General features: G+C 45.5%; 1 protein-coding gene across 1 annotated transcript; it reads right to left on the bottom strand.

Annotated features, from left to right (window-relative positions):
- Positions 1-3,422: 3,422 nt before the first annotated feature.
- ARMC5 (armadillo repeat containing 5) lies at positions 3,423-21,240 on the bottom strand. The gene is made up of 6 exons (XM_089480582.1): positions 20,832-21,240; positions 18,148-18,255; positions 15,463-16,291; positions 13,815-15,076; positions 12,079-12,211; positions 3,423-7,167 (listed from the first exon to the last, which is right to left on the bottom strand). Exons 1-6 carry the CDS (start codon positions 21,151-21,153, stop codon positions 6,375-6,377), a joined length of 3,447 nt encoding a protein of 1,148 aa, XP_089336708.1. The 5' UTR covers positions 21,154-21,240; the 3' UTR covers positions 3,423-6,374.
- Between the last annotated feature and the right edge of the window lie 273 nt (positions 21,241-21,513).

Here is a 21,513-nt window from a genome sequence, read left to right as displayed (position 1 = left end):
ACGCCGCCGCCGCCGCCGCCGCCGCCTGGCCTCGCCTTCCTGGCTCCTGCCGCCCTCCTCCTCCTCCTCCCGCGCTTCTCCTCCGCCGCCTCGAAGGGTGACCATTTAAGGCAAAGGGGATCCCAGCCTCCGCAGGAAGAAGGAGGATGCCCAGCCTGCAGCCCTGCTGCCTTGAGCACTGGCTTTTTGCCCCGAGGGGCAGCTGCGAAGGGAGGGTCTCTTTCCCTCGCCTCCTGCAAGACTCCCATAGACTTGGCTGGAGGAGAGCCCAAAGGCCATCTTCCATCCCAACCCTCTTCTCCCCACCCAGGACCAGGGCCTCTTTCCCTCTCCTCCTAGGACCCCCAGGCCCTCCCAGGTCAGAGGATCCTAGACTTGGAGGAGATCCATTTCAACCCCATTCTGCCATGCAGGAACTCTCAATCAAAGCACACACAGACACCCCCCACAACTGGCCCTCCAGCCTCTGTGTAAAGACTCCCAAGGAGGAAACTATGCCATCCCTCTCCAAAGGAGCCTGTCTCACTGTCCAACAACCCAGACCACCAGGAAGCTCCTCCTGAGACTGGTTTTGGACCCTCATAGATATCCAGATCCATGGATGCTCCAGCCCCATTCAATACAGTGGTGTAGTAGTGAAACAGTGTCCCTTATTTAAAATAGCAAAATCAAAATTTGCTTCTTGGAATGTGTATCTTTGGGGAATATTTTCAAGCCATGGATGGTTGCATCTATGGAGATGGAGGGCCGACTGTGCATCCAAAAGAGGATGAATCTTTTTGGTCCTCTTTTGAAGGAATATGGGCTAGAATCAGCCTGTCTGATGTGGGGAAGGCAAGCTTTTCTCTCTCTCACTGAGCCAGGGACTAGCCCCATATTCATGCCCATTGGGTGCAATGGTTTCTTTCTTTCCTGGAAAGGGTGACTGGCAGCCAATGGTTCAGGGTTGGGCACCAGACACTTTGAGTAGCATTGGGCTAGAACTGGACCCTCAGAGCTGCAAAGGAGGAGAAGTCAGGGAAGGAAGGGAGCCGGGGAAAGGAAGCAGGGCCTAGGGAAGGGAGAGAGTGCAGGAGGACATTCCCAGGGATTGATCGGTCTTGCTGGCCATGGGGAATTGCTCAAAGTGCCCCAAATAGAAAATGTCTTCTTAATAGTAAGGCCAGACTGGCATCTCTAGGGGCCAAGTGAAGTTTGTACAGAGCCTGCCACAGAATTGTGATTTTGAACACCATCAAGAAAAGCAGGAGGTGATGTTAGGAAGAAAACTGCCCCATGTACACTTCGGGTCCTCCTTTTTAAATACAAAAGAACTTCCTTCTGAGTAAACATGCACAGAACTGCACCATAAAATTGCCATTTGGATTCTGAGATGCAAGAACATGTAACAGCTACAATTGTGCAAAATTCACACCCTCTCCCTCATCTGCCAGGGCCTAAATACCCTAAATACACCAGATCCTGTCTGATCTTGGAAGCTAAGCAGGGTCAGTCCTGGTTAGTACTTAGAGGGGAGACCACTGATGAATATATAGTGCTGTGTGTGTGTTAACTGCCTTCACGTTGGCCTTGACATATGGCAGCCCTATGGATGACACATCTCCTGGATAGCCCTATTCAGGCCTTGCAGTTTCAGGGCTGTCCATCAGGAATGTGGTCTTCCTTTTTTCCTGCTGCCTTCTACCTTGCCTAGCATTATTCTTTTCTAGTGAGTCATGCCTTCATTCAGCGAGGATATTCAGTGAAGTACCTTTGCACTTCAGGATCTCATCTAGTTCTTTCATTGTGCTCCTCCAAGTCCTAGCCTTCTGATTTCTTGACTTCAGCCTTCATTCTGATTAGTAACTGACCCAAGGTATGGAAAACCTTGAACTACATATTTCAATATTTTCATCATCTAGGTAAAGGTATTCCCCAATGACCAGGTTGTTAAGTCGGGTGTGACCATAGGGGGTGGTGTTCATCCTTGCAATCAACAGAGTCAGTGTCTTAACCACTTGAGACCACATCCCTATTTTTATCATCTACTCTAAAGTTATGTGAATCATCTGTGTTCATTGTTTTTGTTTTCTGAATGTTCAGCATTAAATCTGTCATGGCACTTTCATCCCTGACTTTTGTCAGTAATTGTTCCAGGTCTTGGCTATTTTCTGCTACTAGTATGGTGTCATCTGCATATCTTCCTTTTGCTCTTTCCTCAAATCTGCTGCTGTAGCAGGCTTTATTTCAGAGGGAGGAACTGGTAAAACAACATCTGAAGTATTCCTTGTCTAAGAAAACCCTATGAAATTCATGGGGTCTGCATATGTAGACAGGAAACTTGAAGGCACACACACGAGAGTGGTGATATGTTCCCCTTTGCTGACTCTGATATCATTTGTCTGTGCTGATGAAACCCAGCAACCCTCAGGTGCCAAAGGAGGGAAACAGAGATACAGCTAAGGTCACAAGATCTTTGGACAGAAATGACCTTTGGCTAAGATGCAGCTGGGATTCAGGAAACGGGAGGAAGAAAGAGAGAACTTAATCTTCTAAATGAATGAGATTATTTGATTTGAGAGGGCATTTATAGGAGAAAGGAAAAACAGGATATAAATGGCACGGGCCTAAAATGTTGGGGAAAGGGACATGAGAGAATGTTGAGATATAACACAGTTGGCCCTTCATATCCAGTTTCTTTATCCACAGCTTCAAGCATCTGCACCTTGAAAATATTATAGAACATATATATAAATATTCTAAAAAGCAAACCTTGATTTTGCCATTTTATATAAGGGGTATCATTTTATGATGCTATTGTATTTAATGGGACTTGAACATGCATCAGTTTTGGTATCCAGGGGGTCCTGGAACTAACCCCCAGTAGATACCAAGGGCCCACTGTACCTATAAATATTCCCACTAATGGCACGTTTCCACGGTGGGGGGATTGGGTGCTCCTGTGAGGCATGAGGTTATGACGGTGGCAGCAGCGTTGCTTGTAGGATTTCAGGCTTTTGCTGAGGAGCCAGACTAAGGCCTGTTACAGACTGCCAAAATAAAGCTGCTTCGGGTCTCTTTGGAGGTATGCTATTTAAATGATGCATGGGTCCTAAGAGTCCGGAGGTCGCACCAAAGCCACACTCCATTCCTAAGCACTGGAGTGCAGCTTTGGTCCAGCTTCCAGATTCTGAGGATGCATGCACCATTTAAACAGCATACCTCCAAAGAGACCCAAAACAGCTTTATTTTGGCAGTCTGTAACAGGCCTGAATGTGCCAGATATTGAGCAGCAGCAGTAGTAGAGTGTGACACTAGTGGAGGATCTCAGAGACAACGGCAGTGGCACAATAGCTAAAAAACCTGCTAGTACTGCTAAGGAGGAGGTATGAGAAACTCCTTTTGAATGTCTTTTACCACAAAAACCCTAGGATGCAACAATGCAAAATGAGGGCCTTGTTCTGAAAGAATTTATTCCTGATGTTTGCCTGCATATATATCCCACATACTTCCATGCTACCACCCTCTGAACATGCCAGCCACAGATAACTAAGAATGGTTTCCACTTGGCAAGGTTGTCAGGCAAGGCTATATTTTATCACCCTGTCCATTTGATTTACATGCTGAATTTATCATACATAAAGCAGGAAGAAGGAGGCATGAACATTGGAGGAAGGGTTATCAAAGATATGTAGATGACACCATGCAACCAGGAGAAAATAGTAAAGGCTTAAAACAATTATTGAAGAAAGTCAAGGAAGAAAATGTAAAGGCAAGTTAATAATTGACCATTAAGAAAACAAAAATAATGACTACAGATTATTTGTTGTTGTTGTGTGCCTTCAAGTTGTTTCCAATTTATGGCAACCCTAAGGCAAACCTATCCTGGGGTTTTCTTGGCAAGATTTGTTCAGATGTTTGCCATTGCTTTCCCTTGAGGCTGAGAGCATGTGACTTGTAAGGTCACACAGTGGGTTTCATGATTTCAGCTTCCAAAACTCCTCACTATTTGCAATGCTGATTCGAGTAGACAGTCCAACCCCGTCTGGAAGACCACTTAATTCCCACCCCTGCTTTACAGCAGTGTATAAACTTTAAGTATAATTTGTGTAAAAGGGACTGCCACTGACTACCTTGAACTGAACTTTGGAACTGGAGACTATTGTTGTGTTTGTTGAAAAAGCTCTAGCTGTGACCGTCAAATTTAGGACCTTCTGGATTTTCTAGAATACAAGAAACTACAAAACTACTTTGTAAAGGCTTTGGCATGACATGACACTAGATCTCATGAAAATAACAGCTAGATAATGGGTCTGGCATTGCCACAGATGTGAGCCAACTCCAACTTCCCAAGACTGTATCTGAATTTCTTGTATAAAAAACCAACCCCCCCCCCCCCCGCCCAAAACAAGCACAGGTCCAGTGTCAAATTGCTCAATCTGGATTGTTTCTGCACCCAATTTGTGGGCTTTTCAGAACAGCTGGTCATTCAGAAACTAAGCAGGAGTGACAGTTTTGCTGGCAGAAGTAAAGTGATAGGAAATGCTTCTCACATGCTCAGGAATTGGAGTAAGACCGGGAAGTGACCAGTGGTGGGACAGAGTTGTTACACAACTCCAGAACTATCCATCTATTCTTTTTTCAAGCATCCCAGGGGGGAAAGAACAGAACTGGATATTGCAAACCTTCTCTGAGCAGTAAAGGCACACTGAGCAGTGGTTAACCATCGGTCAGTTTTTGACACCCAATAAATACCATGAAAAACCAGATGTCAGCCAGCCTGCAAAAAAGGTGAGCAAGAGAAAATGGGACAAATATGAGAACAGTCAGCAGGGGGGGGGGGGGGAAATCTCCCACCCGATGCTATATGAGCAGGGTTTATAGGAACCAGGCTTGCAGGAAGTGGTTCCTCCCTCTTCCCCCTCCCCAGCTCTCCAGACCATCTGGATGCAGTTAGAAACAGGCGTTTCCTGTTCTTAGTGTGGAAAGGAGATGGGGAAGGGAGGAAGGGGCAGGCTGGGGAAAGACCTAGGAGGCCTTTCAATCCAATTCAGAGCAGATTCGCTGGCATGAGAAGGTCAACCGAAGTCTCCGCCACTGACCAGCAGACCCAACTGATTAAAGACAAGATAAGAACCACCCCATACATTAAAAGGATAGCAAAACTGGTGAGAAAATACATAGAGATCTCGTAACACCTTTGAGACTAACAGAGAGGAAAAAATGGCACCTTGTTAAAGCTCTGGTTCAATTAACTGATTTTCAGAAAGGTTGCCTCTAAACAAGGCATTTGTTTATGTCCATTTGGATTTATGTCCATTTTCAACCTGTAAGAAGTTATCTAAGCTTCTATTTGTTCAATCACAGAAATAAGACAAAGCCAGAGAGAGAGGTGAGCACCTCTTTGTTGTCTGTATTTCTCTTATGTACAATAGCTTATATGCAATGCAATCCCAGAGGAACAACTAGGCCAGGACCCCTATATCTATTCAAGCATCTCTTGGAAAACACACACTCCTCTGCAGGTTTCTCTTGCTGTCACGTCTGGGGAGTAGGCAAGCAATTCAGTAACTCAGTTGCACTCTGCATGCCTTCAGCCTTTCAGCCCCAACCCACAAGACCCAGCTTCCTGCAGCCTCTCACACTTCTTCCTGAAAGCCACTGATAAATTCTTCCAAATCTATTAGCTAGGACTGACAGCCACTCCTGGAGTAGCTGCTGTGAAAAGGCAACCTCCTACACATGTATTTCCAAAAAGAGGTCCCATCCTAGTCCAGAAAGGGGCCCTATGCTAATTTCTACCAAGCCCATCATAAAAAATTGGGCTGGGGTTTATATAGTTCTGGCCAGGAAGAAATACCCTACCCCATCCCACCCCAAATAGGGCATTTGTTGCTTCAGATCAAAATCAGAGGCCAGTTTGTAATCCAGTTCATCTGCCCTTCTTTTAACTAATAGGTTGCCCTGCAGCTCTCCACACAATCACCTTCGCCCAAAGTTTGAAAATATTACTTTTTGAGGGGATAATACTCTCACAATCCCACCGTCAGCATGGTTTAGGGGTTCTGGGAGTTGTAGTCCCGAAAAATAACTTTGTCAAGTTCTACCTCCATCCTATTTTACACACATACACATCACCATGTTACCACAGGATGCTTACTGCTCTGTCATCCTCCTCACAGGTTTATCCCATGAGGAGGTTGAACTTCAGCCCATAGCAGGGTTCATTCATTCACCCACACTACCCTTTCTTTGAGCATCATTCCATTTATTCTCCAACACTCATGCAGGTGTTGTGCTTGTGTGTCACGTGGCCACATCAGTACTTGAGTCACGGGTGAAAGCTTGGAGGAAGAGAAAATGTGTGCATGTATGTGTGTGTGTTCATGACTCCCTCAGCCCAGCTGGCCCTCAGCACCAGAGCCCCATGGGGACTCCACCACCACCCGGAGCAACTCCTCAGCCAGCCCAGTGACATTGACAGCTGATTGGAGTAACTCAGCCAAGCCAGCAGCTCGGCAGGTGGGGTCTACCACCTCCTGGAGGGTGTAGACTACACACCGCTGAAGTAGGCGAGAACGGTTCTGTTGTTCAGCCAAACGGTACACCTTGCCTAGAGTCCCCAGGTGCAGGAAGTCCTGGCACAGAACATCGTCCACCAGAGATTGGAGGCCTGGAAGGAGATACTGTTCGGCAACTGTGAAAATCTCCTCGGCTAAAGAGAGGGGGAACGACATGCTTAACAATGGGCAGGGCTTGCCACGGCAACCATGGAGGAAGTGCATAAGAGCAAGGAATGGGTCTGGTGCCACGCCGTGAATTGTCACTGTGGTGCGGCTTGACTCAGCGAATCCTCCACTCAGCATAGCACAGAAGACCTCGGAGGCTTCACTGACAGCCTGGCGTGCGGCGGGCACCATGAGACCTGAATCAAGCTGGAAGTGTAAGTCAGCCCTGCCTTCATCTGTGAGGTGAGAATAAGAGCAGGGCAGTGGGGAACCCACGCGGGGCCGCTTCAGGGCAGGAGACAAGACCTGGACAGGACTCTGGGATGGGGCACGCAGGAGGAGGGAGAGGCAATCCGAGGCATAGAAGACAAAAATAGGGTCAGGGTCCCGCACCAGGGCTCCCAGCAATAGGCGCAGGCCAGAGAGGTCCAGTAGCAATTTTCGGCAAAGGGAATCCTTCCTGTTTCAGAAACAAGGCAGGAAAAGAAAAAGCATCACATTTAGGACCACATGAATGTAATTCTGTTGACCACAAAGACTTTTCCTGCACAACAGCACAGTCCCAGCAGCAACACACAATTCTTTCCCAGTGTTTCCACATACACTTTGTGGGTCTTAAAAAAAAAGTCTAGGATCCAAGATGAATCAGACTTAAGTCTTACCTAGTTCAGTATTCTGTTCCCAGCGTGGTTCAGTGTACACTTGGGGAAGGCCCACAATCAGGACATCGAAGATTAAGCACCCCCTCCCACTTGTCATCCTCGGCAACTGTATGATTTGCAGCCACTGATGAATTTAACCTTGGTAAATTTGTCTAAATCCATTTTAAAACTATCCAAGTTGGTGATCATCACCGCACCCTATGGAAATTATTTCCACTGTTTAACTGCCTGTGAAACACTACCTAAGATCTCTGTCTTGTTTAAGAGTGACCAAAGCCTTCTTCCCCTCAACTGCTGTACATTTAATTTTTTTAAAAGGAGCCTCCAAGAGGTATATTGCTTCTTTTAAAAGCCCTCCAGAGTTTGATAAGATACAAAGCGTTTTAGGAAACTGCAAACAATAAAGACATGGTTTGAGTGCACAAGACAAGCTAATAATATACCTAGAAATAAATATCCCTTCGAATTTTAAGAATCTGAGGAAATATAATCATAATAAAAGAATGAAAAGAAGTAGATCTGAAGAACTGGCCAAGGCTTATCATGGTGGTAGAATTCACATAGCCATGTTTGTCTTTAAAATCAGTATGCAAAGGGATCTTGTAGCACCTTTGAGATTAACTGAAAAAAAGAAGTTGGAAATGAGATTTCGTCAACTTGTGTCAATTTCCTCAGATGTATGATGTGGATGGTCCAGGAAGTAGATGCAAGTCTGCAAAAGCTCATGCTACCAGCTTCTTTCTTTCTGTTAATATCAAATGTGCTACAAGATCCCTTTGCATACTGATCAAATCTTAGTTTGTCATGGCTGGAGTGGATAGTTAAAATGAGAGCCCTGCCCAAATTAAAATTTCTTTTTCAAGTTCTTCCAACAGTACTATTGATGGCTGAATTTCTTAAAACATGGCAATATATTTTCAATTCATTTATCTTTAATAAAGAAGGAAACCCAAGAACTGGGGAAAGTATGATTTATCAAAATGTTGTAACAAAGAACTGAGTCCCTAATATTCATAAATATGCTGATTTTTAATCGCATCAACTTCTTCCAGTAATGAATGAGAATGCAGAAAATATTTGGGTTGATCAGAAGATTAATTTTAACATCACATATCTTTATTTGGATTAAAAAAATATGTCAGTAATAAACAAAAGAATGAGCCAAATGTGAGGTAGTGGGAGCCAGTATATTTAGTCGTAAGAGTGTTGGGCTACAACTCTGAGACAATAGGGTTGAAATCCCCTCTCAGTCATAGAAACCTACAGAATGGCCTCGGGCAAGGAAATACTCTCTCAGCTCAGAGGAAGGCAAAGGCAACCATTCTCTGAACAAATCTTACCAAGAAAACCATATGATGGGTTTGTCTTAGGGTTGCTTAAATTGGAAACAACTTGAAAGCATGCAAAACAACACAAAATAAACAATCACTTTCTTTACATCACTTTACTAGTCTGAAGGAAGTATGGCATACTCTACTGTCAAGATCCTGGTCCATGCCCTAGTGGTCTCACGACTTGATTACTGTAACGTCCTCCTGGCTGGGCTTCCTCTTTCTCACCTCCGTCCTTTAATTTCTGTCCAGCATTCAGCTGCACGCATTATCACATCCGCCCACCGCTCTGACCACATCTCTCCTGTGTTGGCATCCCTTCACTGGCTCCTCCTCCCTTTCCGTATTCAGTACAAGCTCCTGCTGTCAACATTTAAAGCCCTCCATGGGCTGGCCCCTCCTTACTTATCAGGCCTTCTTTCTCCTCACCTTCCCACTAGGGCCCTCCGTTCTGGTAGCCAAGGCTTGCTGTCCCAGCCCAGGATTTCCTCTGCCCTATCTCGGATTCGCCCCTTTTCACTTGCTGCCCCTCACTCCTGGAACCTTCTTCCCCCGCAAGCAAGAGCCATCACTTCTTTTACCAGCTTCAAAACAGAGTTGATGACCATCGTGTTCAGAGAAGCGTTCCCAGGCATTGCATAATTGTCGCTTGCTATTTGATGTTCTTTTGATGCCTGTTTTATCGAACCATTTCCTGTATTGCTATGTACTTTATATGTATTAGCCTACTAGCCCCACCACCTTTCCCTTCTCCTTTTATGTCATGTCTTTTTAGATTGTAAGCCTGAGGGCAGGGAACTGTCTAATTAAAAAGATTGTATGTACAGCACTGTGTAAATTTACAGCGCTTTATAAATAAAGGTTAATAATAATAATAATAATTTAATTCCTGGCTTCTCCCTATAAACTCCAATCAAGATAAATCCATTTTTCTTTCATGCAGACAAAATAGTATAATTGAGATCAAATCAAAGGTAAGCTACCATCTACTGCAAATTAATGGTTTCAGATATACAAGGTCTAGCACTTTTTAAATTTCAATATAGTGCCCTTATCAAGCTACTGGGGCACTTTCTACAATTGAAAGTATGGTTATAAAGTAAACATCTAAATAAAAGGGGTTGGTATCAATCACATATAAACTATTGTTATCAACATCTAATTATAACATGCAATCCTTGAAATTGACATGGGCCTGTTACAGACTGCCAAAATAAAGCTGCTTCGGGTCTCTTTGGAGGTATGCTGTTTAAATGATGCATGGGTCCTAAGAGTCCGGAGGTTGCACCAAAGCCACACTCCATTCCTAAGCACTGGAGTCCAGCTTTGGTGCAGCTTCCAAATTCTTAGGATGCATGCATCATTTAAACAGCATACCCCCAAAGAGACCCGAAGCAGCTTTATTTTGGCAGTCTGTAACAGGCCATAGAATCATAGAGTTGGAAGAGACCACAAGGGCCATCCAGTCCAACTCCCTGCCATGCATGAGAGCAGGACCTAGGTTAAGACAAACAAAAGATATTGGAATCATAATTTGTTTTGTTTTTAATCAACTGAAATCTCTTTCTACATTTTTTGAAAGAGGATGGTCAAGACAGTATTGCATTCATATTAAATTAGGGCGGGTTTACAAAACCAGTTCAGCAGTATCTTGTAGCACCTTTGAGACTAACTGAAAGAAAGAAATTGGCAGCATGAGCTTTCTTTCTTTCAGTTAGTCTCAAAGGTGCTACAAGATCTCTCTACATAATGATTCTACAGACTAATTCTATATCTTTGAGTTCAGCAATATGTTAGAGAGGATGTGGTAGAGAGGATGTGGTTATATTGGAACCTATTTTCATCTAGAGTGGTAATGTCTTGCAGGAGTTTTGGCAAAAAGCAGAAATTAGTATAATTACCTCTCAAAATATTAATCTGGATCCTGGACTAGCTTTGCTAAATTTAATTTGAACCAATGGATTCAAGATCTAAGAAGAGAGATTCCATTTACGCATTAGGAAGAACTTTTTAATGCCCTGGTGGGCGCAGTGGTTAAATGCTTGTACTGCAGCCACTCAATAAAAAACTACAAGGTTGTGAGTTCAATACCAGCCAGTCGACTCAGCCTGGCATCCTTCCATAGGTCGCTAAAATGAGTAACCAGCTTGTTGAGGGTAATTAGCTTACACATTGTAATCTTCTTAGGGAGTCCTTAAGTGCACCAATAAATGGTATAGAAATGCTTTTGCTATAAAAGCTGTTTGGCAGCAGAACAGACTGTCTCAGAGGGTGATGGATTCTACTCCTCTGGGAGTTCTTTAAACACAGGTTGGATAGGAGTGCTTTAGCTGGTTATACCTGCATGGCTGGGAGCTTGACTACATGGCCCTTGTGGATCTTTCTGATGCTATGGTTCTAAATCTTGATGTGAAGTCACCTGTCAACTAATTCAACCCTATGAATTTCACAGGGTTTTCTTAGGCAGGAATACTCAGAGGCGATTTTGTCTTCCTCTAAAATACAGACTACCACACCTGGTATTTGTTGGCAGTCCCCAGTCTAAATACTAACCAGGGCTGACCCTGGTGCCTTTAGAGCATTTATTCTTTCATCTAAATCTTGATACCAGCTTATTTCCAACAAAATCTTATTTCCTTCTTGTTTGTGGCAGCCAAACAAATCTTTGTGAGCAACTGGAAAGAGAATCCAACAGTGCAACAGTTTAGAAATTAGCTGAAGAAACTGAGCACACTAAATCAGACAAGTGAAGGAACAAACATATGATGACTCCTTAGAGAGAATGTGGTTGCCTCTTATCAACTATACTATCAGCTATACAGCATGGCAATTTCTGCATAGACTGAATCAATACTATCAATATTATCTTCTGAAAGATAATATCAATCTCTTAATTTTTAAAAATGTGTTAATTGATGTAAAAGATGTTTATATTTGTATTTTTGGAATAATTATTAAGGTGATTATTATTTGAGATTTCAGCATTCATTTGATTTCTGTTTTTAAAAAGATAAAGGAAACTGAAAGAAGACTTCCAACCATTTATTGTTTCCAGAGATGGTGTGGTCTGCACCAGGTCATGGTGGGTGGGGAGATGCTGGCCACTAGCCCCACCAAATGTACATCCTTCCCCTTTTGCAGATCATTTGGTATATGTGAGAGTAGTGAGTAAATACTGACATGCAGTTTTGCTGCTCCCCAGTCCTAGGGATGAATAAAGCCATAGCCCAGTCACTCACTCAGAATCACTGCCACTATTTGGGCAGCCACAGGATATAATAGGAGCAGCTGTAGGAAGAATAAGCATCACCCACAGTATTTCCTCTCCTCAACCTAGTTTGGGAGTCCCTCTGATCCATGCAGAAGCATCATACCTACCTGCAGATAAGGGGAAGGGCAAGTGCACAGGCTACCTGGTCCAATTCAGAGCCTGACAGCAGCATATGAGTGAGGACACCCACACCAAAGGGGGACTCTGCTTGTACACAAAGGTTCATCAGTAGTGTCTCTCCTGGAGGATAAGGAGGGGGGGGGGGAAGGAAGAGCAACATGTTAGAATCTGAACTCAGCACACATACCCCTGCTGAGGGGTATTTATTTCAATTCTATAAGAGAAGGGCTACTTGTTTTGAGGAACATACGCACCACATCAGACTTTTCCATATCACAATACCTTTAATACCCACATACTATTTCACACTCCATTTTATGTTTATCTGATTCTGGCCACACTCGCACTGCAGAAATAATCCAGTTTGATGCCATTTAACTGCCATGGCTCAATGCTATTAAATTCAAGGAATTGTAGTTTGTTGTGGCACCAGAACTTTCTGACAGAGGAAGCTAAATGTCTCACAAACCTATAGTTCTCAGAATTCCACAGCATTGAGCCATGGTAGCTAAAGCAGTGTCAAACTGGATTATTTCTGCATTGTGGATGCTGACTCTGCTAACTATGTGGGAAACAAGAAGTTCTATTTGACCTTAAATCCAATGAATGAGGCTCATGATTATTCTGTAGTGAAGGTGTACTACATTTATCCACACAGGGGGTCTTTGTGATGTTATTTTACATTAAGATTAGTAAAGTGCTGCTCCTCAGGCAGTTTTTGCATCCTTTGGATCTTCCAAAAAAATGGACTGAAAAATTACATTTTTGCACTCCTGGAGGGCTCGGACATAGCTGTTTTATCTAGGTAACAGGGACATTCCCAAAGATAAAAAGAAACAGTCTGGCACTGGACTTTAAGCCACTTCTAGATTTTGTTTTTTAAGCATTTCTGGGTCTGTGATATGTCACTGGGGGTCAAAAAGTGGCTCCATGATCCCTCAAAGTTGTCAACACCTCCTTTGCATGTTCCATATATGGCTAAGCTGTAGCACTAAGAAGTGGTCCTGAGGTTTAATAAAACTAACAGTACACCCTGTTGTGGAGAACAAAGAGCAAGAACCATTAATTCAGACTAAAACCATTAGCTTCCTAATGACTCAGTGACCTGCCAATACAAAACACCAAGGCAAGACTTAAAAGATCGAGGCAGAGGAACCCTTCCTAGCTCATGGGGAAACCCCAGAAATATACTGAATACAACCTTACACCCCAAGATTAGTATCTTTGTAAATTTGTACTGTATTCAATACATTTCATGTTGACAATGCATCACCTGTAGGCTGCAGGCAGCACAAAGGACATTTTTGTTGTTTAAACCACTACTAAAACCTGAAACCCCCAGTATGTGCCTCACTTCCCTCCCCTCATTGCTTCCCCAAACACTGGTGTAAATTCTTCCCACCCACCCCACTTCCCTTCACACTTTTCTTCATATCTTCTTCTTCTTTAAACTCCCCCATGCTACTCTTCCTCTCTGCCACTACTTCCCAAACTCTTCCCGCTTCCCCAAACTGCAGTAGGGTGCAGAACGATGCTTTGCCACACAACTGAACTAAAGGGGAGCCACCCCAGGGATTGCTGGATTTTTGCATCAAACAAAGGCAGTAGATTCAGCAGTGATGCATCCTCTGATGGCTTCTGAATTGGTCCCATATGTCCCCCTGGCCTGAGAAAGTTGCTCATGCCTGTATAGGACCACAAGGCTGACTGACAAAACACATACCAAGTTCCTTGAATCTTCTGGTATCAAGCTTTTCAGCATCGAGGTTTCCTGGCTCCTCTTCTTCACGTTCAGCAGCAACAGCAGAAGCAGCCTGCTCAGGTGACACCCCAAGTATTAACCAAGATCGAATGAGTGAGGCCCCATAGGAACGAACAAAGGCTTCCAAGCAAGCTGGGTTGCAGGTGAGTCGATGCAGCAACCGGAGGCAGCGAGATGAGGGCGCAGGGCTCCCAGTCACATAGCGGAGCAACCCTCGCAGTGTAGTTGGTGTCACCAAGCTGCGGCTGGGATCCTCAGCTTGAGAAAATCGGGACAGGAGTAGCAATGCTGGGGCTTCAGGAGCCTGGAGCTCTCTGTCACCTCCATAAGGAGAGAATGAGAGAGGGAGAGCTAAGGAAAGCAAAGGAGATGAGATCTCCCCAGCAGGGCGTGGCACTTGAGGAGGAGTCATTTGTTCAGTTGTTGACCGAAACTTGGTCCGACGCTTCGAGCAGGTAGTAGACATCCTGTACTCGTCAGGAGAGCTTGGGAGATTCTGCATGCTTGACCTGTGGGGAACCAAACAAGTCTCTTCTGTGATCAGTGGTTTGGCAGCAGGTTTTGGCAACAGCTGGTTTGTGTCACTCTTCCTTGGAGATGACATTGCCGGAACTGAGGTCACGTTACTGGGCCCAGGCTCATTCTGGTCTCTTACCAAGGCAATCCAAGTGGACTTCTTTACATCTGCTTCTGCTGACACCACTGAATCTGGTGTCACTGCTGAAGACAATAAACATGGTAACAGATTCTTCCCCTGGATTCCCTCCTCTATTTTTTCCACTGGTGATGCCTCTGTTAGTCCGTTCTGCTGCTCGCTGTTCCCAACAGTCTCTTCTTCTTTGGTCCCATCTAAATCTGGTGTCTGTACAACTGGTTCTGAATGGAGATTTTCAGATTCCTCCAGTGTAAGCGATGCTGTTGGACTTGAGCTCTGCTCTGGTTGTATTCCATCCCCCTCTGCTGAGTTTAATGTCTCAGAAGCAGTTGGCTGCCCCACAAGGGACAAATCCAACAATGGACAGTTTAAGAAATCAGGGGATTCTGACCTAGACTGGGGTTTTACTCCAGAGGGAGCATGACAGGATCCGAAGGATTCATCTTGCAGTTCTTGATTAGGACTGGCACATCCCTGAGCATCCAGTTCAGAAAGGGTGGTGTCAGGAGACCACTGTGGGGAAAGGTCTCCTGGACTAGCAATATAGCCTTCAGAAAGAAGCCAAGATCTGCATTGGGTAGAAAGGAGACACAGAGAATCATTAAATATATTCATTTGTGTGTTTCATTTATATTCTAATGTTCCTTCAAAGTGATGGTAGGAAGTCTGGAGTGGGAACAGTGCTTGGAGAAAATTACTTTCTAGACTATAACTTCCAGAATACCCCAACCAACACAGATTCTGTGCATTTTCATTTTTTTTAATTACTGCTACAAATCTGCACACCCATCAGCAGCCTTTTAAAAACATTCCACCTTTTCCTGGTGTAATAAACCAGGAGCAGGAAGCCTAGTGTCCTCCAGATTGTTTTGGACTACAACTCCTGTAAGCTCCAGCCAATGTTTTATAAACAGTCTCCTAGGGAAATGGCATCCAACTCAAGAAATCCTTTACCTGAGACTCTGAAAGCTGGAAGATTCTGCCCCTGGCATGGACTGCTCCCCACGTCGCCCTTCTGAAGGGAAGTCAAAAGAAGCTGCGTCTCTCTCATCTTCACGTTCCTCCTCCTCTTCCTCCTCCTGGCCTCTCCACTGGCTCAGTGCTGCCAACTGACCAACGAGCAAGGGCACTAGCCCTCCAGCCTGCAAAACCTCCAGTGCATCTTCATCATAGAAGAAGGCCACAAAGGCTACCACCACACGGGCATGAGAGGAACTCTGGCACCGGTCCCGCAGCAGGGACAGCAGCAGCTCTAAACCCCCAGCTTCACGGACCCGGCTTCTGTTGACAGCCTCCCGACACAAAAGACAGAGAGCTTTCACTAGTGGATGGAGAGAAGTCCCAGGAGCCTCAGCATCCTTTCGACGCCGGATCTCCCCAACCAGCACTTCCACCCCTCCAGCATTGCCGACTGCTGGCCGCAACACCCCCTGCTGGCAAAGGTTGGCGAGGGTTGCGAGGGCATACTCCCGCACTGCCCGCTTGTCATGAGTGGCCAAGGCCACAAGGGGTGGGATCCCACCACCCAGGCTGAGCTGTTCAGCACAGTCACGGCTGCAGCCTTTTGTGAGCTCAAGGAGGGTGCGCACAGCCGCCAACACCAGGGCAGCATCATCCAGGGAGGCAGCCAAACGTTCCGCAATGGGGCGGACTGCTCCTTGCTGGGCCAGCATCAGGCGATGGGCAGAAGTGTTGGCCAGGTATCGCACCGCCCTGATTACACTCTGCAAACACTCACTGTCCTGGGAGGTGGTGAGGACCTGGACCAGTGGGGGAACAGCTCCTGCAAGGGAGATATAGGGTGAGGGAGATGATACCAAAGAGAAAACAGCTTTGTTAGGAGATCTTATTTATTTCCATGTCTCCACAGTCAGACAAGAGACTTTGAAGCCTGTCTAACAGCTGCTAGGTCCCTTAACCTCCTCCTATTGCCATGCTACTCCATAGCAGCAAGAGGGGTTTCCTCACTGCTATGGCTAAGATGCTGATAACAATTGCTGTGCTGGACAAGGACTCAAAGGAGCAAAAGTGGCAACTTGCCTGACAATTTTAAGCAAGTCACATTGCTGAACAACCCTCTTTCAGGCTACTGGAGCCAGTGTTAGCAGAGAGGGTTGCCAAAGTGACGTTGCATCTCAAAAGACCACAACAAGAAAATGATTTGTATAGCTACGTCCTTTTACTTTTCAAATGACCATTACAGTTTCCCACAGTTTTTTCAGTATAGTATTATAAAAAGTCTGTACTTTAACCCCAACCAAGAGTTGTTTGAATGTGAGAGACCCTTCATGCTATACTATTTAAAGCACATCATTTTATCTTTGCATCACAGGGAGCGCGGGACAGAATTTATTTCCAATGAGGAGAATGGGCCTTTCTCACCTCCATGTCAACAAAGAAAATCTCCAGATTAGATTAACATTACAAGCTCCTTCCCCCACCTGCCTTTTGCTAGTAAGAACAAAAACTTGCTCAAGGCAATGTGACAAGAGCAGAAGCAGGATGAAATTAGAAGCGAGTTATCCCAATGTGGACTTTTAGATGCCACTGGCAAATATCTGTCATTAAGCTTTAGTGTGAACTCCATCATAAAGTCCACATTAATCTGCTGTAGAAAAGGGAGGTATCCTGTGATGGAAGAGGAAAAGAACATTACCTCCCCTTTAATGAAAGGAGAGAAGAAAACAGTTGCCACCCCTCTTGCTTTCAGAGTAGCAAGAAGACTTACTACACAAGTTCTGTGTGTATTTAAAAAAGATTACTGATCTCGCCACAGGGATACATGCCTTGATTACATCCTGTTTGGATTACTGTAATGCATTCTATGTGGGGCTGCCTTTGAGGAGTGTTCATAAATGTCAGCTGATATAAAGATTGTGGCCAGATTGTTAACAGGGGATCATTTAACTCTCTTGCTTCAACAACTACACTGTCTGCCAGTCTGTTTCTGGGCACAATTCAAAGTGCTGGTTATGAATTACAAAGCCCTATACAACCTAGGTTCAGGCTAAATGATACACTGTAACTCATGGGGGCATGAGACTTCCTTAGACCCTGAGATCTGAAGGAGAGGCATTTCTTTCAGTCCCACTACCTTCATAGATATGGTTAGTAGTAGCATGTGATAGGACCTTTTCAGTGGCTGCCCCTGGATTTTGGAATTCCTTCTCTAGAGAGGCCAGAATGGCCTCTTCCTTGCTATCCTTCCATTAGGAGGCAAAGCGTTTTTATTAGACAGGCTTTTCAAATTTTATTTATCAGATTTATATCCCAACTTTCTCCCAAAATGGGATTCAATGAAAGGATTTTAAGGAAAGGGCCATATGAGGGTGCTGTATTGTTTTAAACTGTATTGATTTAACTGCTTTTATCTTTTTAAAGTGTACAATTTAAATTGTTTTAATACAGCTAATAGTTTAATTCGACTCAAATGTTGACTTTTTGTATGTTTTTAATTACTGTACATTATAATCATTTTAATTTATAGGTCACCTTGAGTCCCAATCTTGAGGAAAAGCAGGATATAAATAAAGATGATGATAACAGTGATGATAATTAACCTGAAATATTACAGTTGCACCCACTTGTAATAAGGCCTGCCCCCCTCCACAACCCCAAGTGCACCATCCCACATTCAACCTGCTTCATGGATGGCTTGGCAGTTCTCCGAGTCTACAGCCAGGTTGCCGAGAGCCCGTGCTGTCCGATTCTGGATGCTTTCTGCTGCGAGTGATTTCAGGATAGCAACTACAAATACACAGAATGGGGGGGGGGGGGGGGGATAATCCAGCTGTAAAAGCATAAACAGCTTCAAGACGGGTAGCTGTGTTAATCTTTTATGATTAAAAACAAGAACAACAACAATGTCCTAGTTGTCTGTCTGTCACTCTGGGATGACAGTAGCTGAATGATTCCTGAACACCACTACCATCAGATCTGGTCCAACGATTATAAACCGCAAGTTCTCTGGCCAAGATGCATCACATGTCTATACTTGATACACTGCAGAGATCAGTATCTGCTGTACAATACCATGTATTTGTAGGGGAGGGTAGCTATCCTATTTGAACACCACAACTGTAAAAGCCTTTTAAAAAATATAATAAATGTACAGCACACATGTGCACACATGCATTGAAAGCCCTGAAAATAGTCCCATAGCTTAGCATCAATAAGGAAGCAGGCAGTTAAAAGTAAACTACTAATAAATACTTGTCTTCAGCCACTTGTATCTTTGTTTCAAAGATGAAGTGCTGGCATTTGCACATTAACAGACAGGTGGCGTGCCAACTGCAGAAATAGCAGAAGGCAAGTTATAACAAGCCAAGGCACATTACTAAGCTGCATCCCTGAATGGCCTAGGCTGCATTTCACACATACTCCATTTAAATAGTCATAAGTCAAATGAAAGATTCTTGGCACTTCACAAGTGTGAGGAATGTGGCTTAATGTGGCACACAGCTCAAGATCTTCAAAAGGGTCAGATGTGATGCTTGCAGATGGCCAAAATCCTGTCTCAGTTCCACCAGGCAGCTCTCTCAATGCTCTTCAACACACTAGAAAACTAAGCAAATGGCATCCTGCTTAAATAATCATGGGAGACACAAGTCACCAGAGTGTACAAGTGCCCTGCAGAGGGATACCAGGCGTCCTCCATATGTTTGGGACTATATGAATTTAAACCAGCACAGACAACCATCAGGGATTCTGGGAGCTATAGTTCAAAATACTTGGAGGACACTATAGGTTGCCTATTCCTGACTTTTATTTCACAGAATCATAGAGCTGGCAGAGACTGCAACGGCCGTCCAGCTCAACCCCTGCCATGCAGAAAGACTCAGAAAAAGCACTCCTGACAGATGGCCATCTAAGCCTCTTTTGAAAAACCTCCAAAGAAGGAGGCTCCACCACACTCTGAGGAAGCACCATTCACTGTTGAAAAACTCTTGCCATCAGGAAGTTCTTCTTAATGTTGAGGTGGATTCTCTTTTCCTGCCTTTTGAATCCATTGCTCCCTGTCCTAGTTTCTAGAGCAGCAGAAAACAAGCTTGCTCCATCCTCTGCATGACATCCCTTCCAATATTTAAACAGGAGTATCATGTCACCTCTTAACCTTCTCTTCCTTGGGCTTGAAATAACACCCAGCTACTCCAACACAACAGCAGAGGGATCCTAAGGAAACATACCTTGGATGATGGGCTTCCTTGGCAAAGACCCCCCCACACACACACACACACACAAATGTTTTCCTTATCCTAAACTGTATCCCTAACAGCTTGACAAGAAATCCATTCAGCAATAAATCCAATATACTCAGTGCAGGCAACCAAGTGGCTCCAGATCTTTCCCAAAGCAAGGGGGGGTCTGTGTGTGTGTGTTGTTTGCTTACAAGTCATTATGGTGACCTTAAGGCAAAGCTATCATGGGGTTTTCTTAGCAAATCTGCTCAGAGAGGGCTTGCCTTGGCCATCCTCTGAGGCTGAGAGAGTGTGACTTGCCCAAAGGCAATATTTATACTCGATGCAGACAACTAGGTGGTTCCAGATCTTCCCCACTGTAGGGCACCCGCCCTACAGAAATAATCCAGGTCGACACCACTTTAACTGCCATGGCTGAATGCTGTGGAATTCTGGGAATTGTAGCTTAATGAGACATGATTCTACGATTCTCTGTCAAAGAGCTCTAGTGCCACAACAAACTACAATTCCCTACAGTCCACAGAACTCAACCTTGGCAGTTTAAGTGGTGTCAAATTGGATTATTTCTGCAATGTAAATGCAGCCTGTGTGTGTGTGCTCTTTGCCTTCAAGTCGTTTTGTGACTTTGAGTAAACCTAAAGCGACCGTATTACAGGGTTTTCTTGGCAAGCTTCTTCAGAGGCTGAGAGAGTGTGACTTGCCCAAGGTCACCCAGTGGGTTTCCATAGCTGAGTGGTGGGGATTTGAACCCAGGCCTCCAGAGTCATAATTTGAACCCCTCGCCTGCTCCACACCCTCTTAAAGCAGTGGGGCTCAACCTTCGTCCTTTTAATAATACAGTCCCTCGTGTTGTGGTGACCCCCGACCGTAAAACGATGAAGATATCCTAATATCAGATCTGTGTTTGCGATGGTCTTGGCTTAGGCGACCCCTGCGAAAGAGCCATCCGACCCCCAAAAGGGCTGCGACCCACAGGTTGCAAAGGAAGCAGGCCAAGGCGCAGTGGGGCCTCCCCCCTTTTAGGGCGCCCCCTTCTGAGGCCTGCGGCCCCTCGTGGCCCCGTTCCCCCTTCCGCCGCAGCCCTTCCAAAGGCCTCCCGAGCCCTGGGCGCCCTCCCGGACTCACCAAGGGCAGGGATCCCCCCCAGCTCTCGCACCTGGGTGCGGCTGCCCCCTTCGGTGCAGCAGTTGCCCAGGATGCTGAGGGCCAGGTCCAGGGTCCTCCTGGGCCTCGGGGCGCCGCCCAGGACCCCCAGCAGAGGAGCCAGCCCCCCGCGGTCCCTGAAGCGGGCGATGCCCCCGGCCTCCTTGATGTGCTGGGTCCGGAGGGCCAGCAAGGCCTTGCCCAGGCCGGGCTCCGTGCCTTTGCGCAGCTGGGCCAAGCAGTAGCCCAAGGAGCCCCTGCTGGAAGGGACGCCCCCGGCTCCCCTGCAGGCAGCAGACGCCATTTTGGGGAGCGTTCCCCCCTCTCTCGACCCAAAGGGCTCAGAAAAAGGGGGGGTTACGCCGCTGGGCACAGTGGGAGTTGTGGTTCTTCGCGTAATGACAGTTGACGGGAGGACTACAGATCCCGGGATGCACCTCGGCGAAAGGGAGGCGCGGTGCATGACGGTTAGCGTAGTCTCTTCGCCTTCCGTCGCCTTAATGGCTACGGAAGAAAGGACTCGCGTCCCACAATGCAGCGCGGCAGATGTTAAGTGACGTCAAGGGACGGAACGGGAGCTGAAGGTCTTTTCCTGCGACGACCGCTAGGGGCGCTGTTCTCAATACAGAATTTGTTGGGAGGAAGAGGTTTGGCAAAAATAGAA

Source organism: Sceloporus occidentalis, unplaced genomic scaffold (genome assembly GCF_023333645.1).
Source record: "Sceloporus occidentalis isolate IW3139 unplaced genomic scaffold, rSceOcc1.0.p SCAF_14, whole genome shotgun sequence".
In the NCBI taxonomy this organism is placed as follows: domain Eukaryota; kingdom Metazoa; phylum Chordata; class Lepidosauria; order Squamata; family Phrynosomatidae; genus Sceloporus; species Sceloporus occidentalis.
The sequence above is the reverse complement of the archived record's forward strand: the minus strand, read 5'-3'. Positions and strand labels throughout refer to the sequence as shown.

Excerpts from the sequence above, each read along its gene's own strand:
- ARMC5 (XM_089480582.1), bottom strand. The coding sequence starts at position 21,153 with ATGGCGTCTGCTGCCTGCAGGGGAGCCGGGGGCGTCCCTTCCAGCAGG. Across the intron at positions 16,292-18,147 it reads CCAAGCCATCCATGAAGCAG|GAGCTGTTCCCCCACTGGTC; the intron begins GTTGAATGTGGG and ends TCTCCCTTGCAG. Across the intron at positions 7,168-12,078 it reads GCCCTTCCCCTTATCTGCAG|GAAGGATTCCCTTTGCCGAA; the intron begins GTAGGTATGATG and ends TTTCTGAAACAG.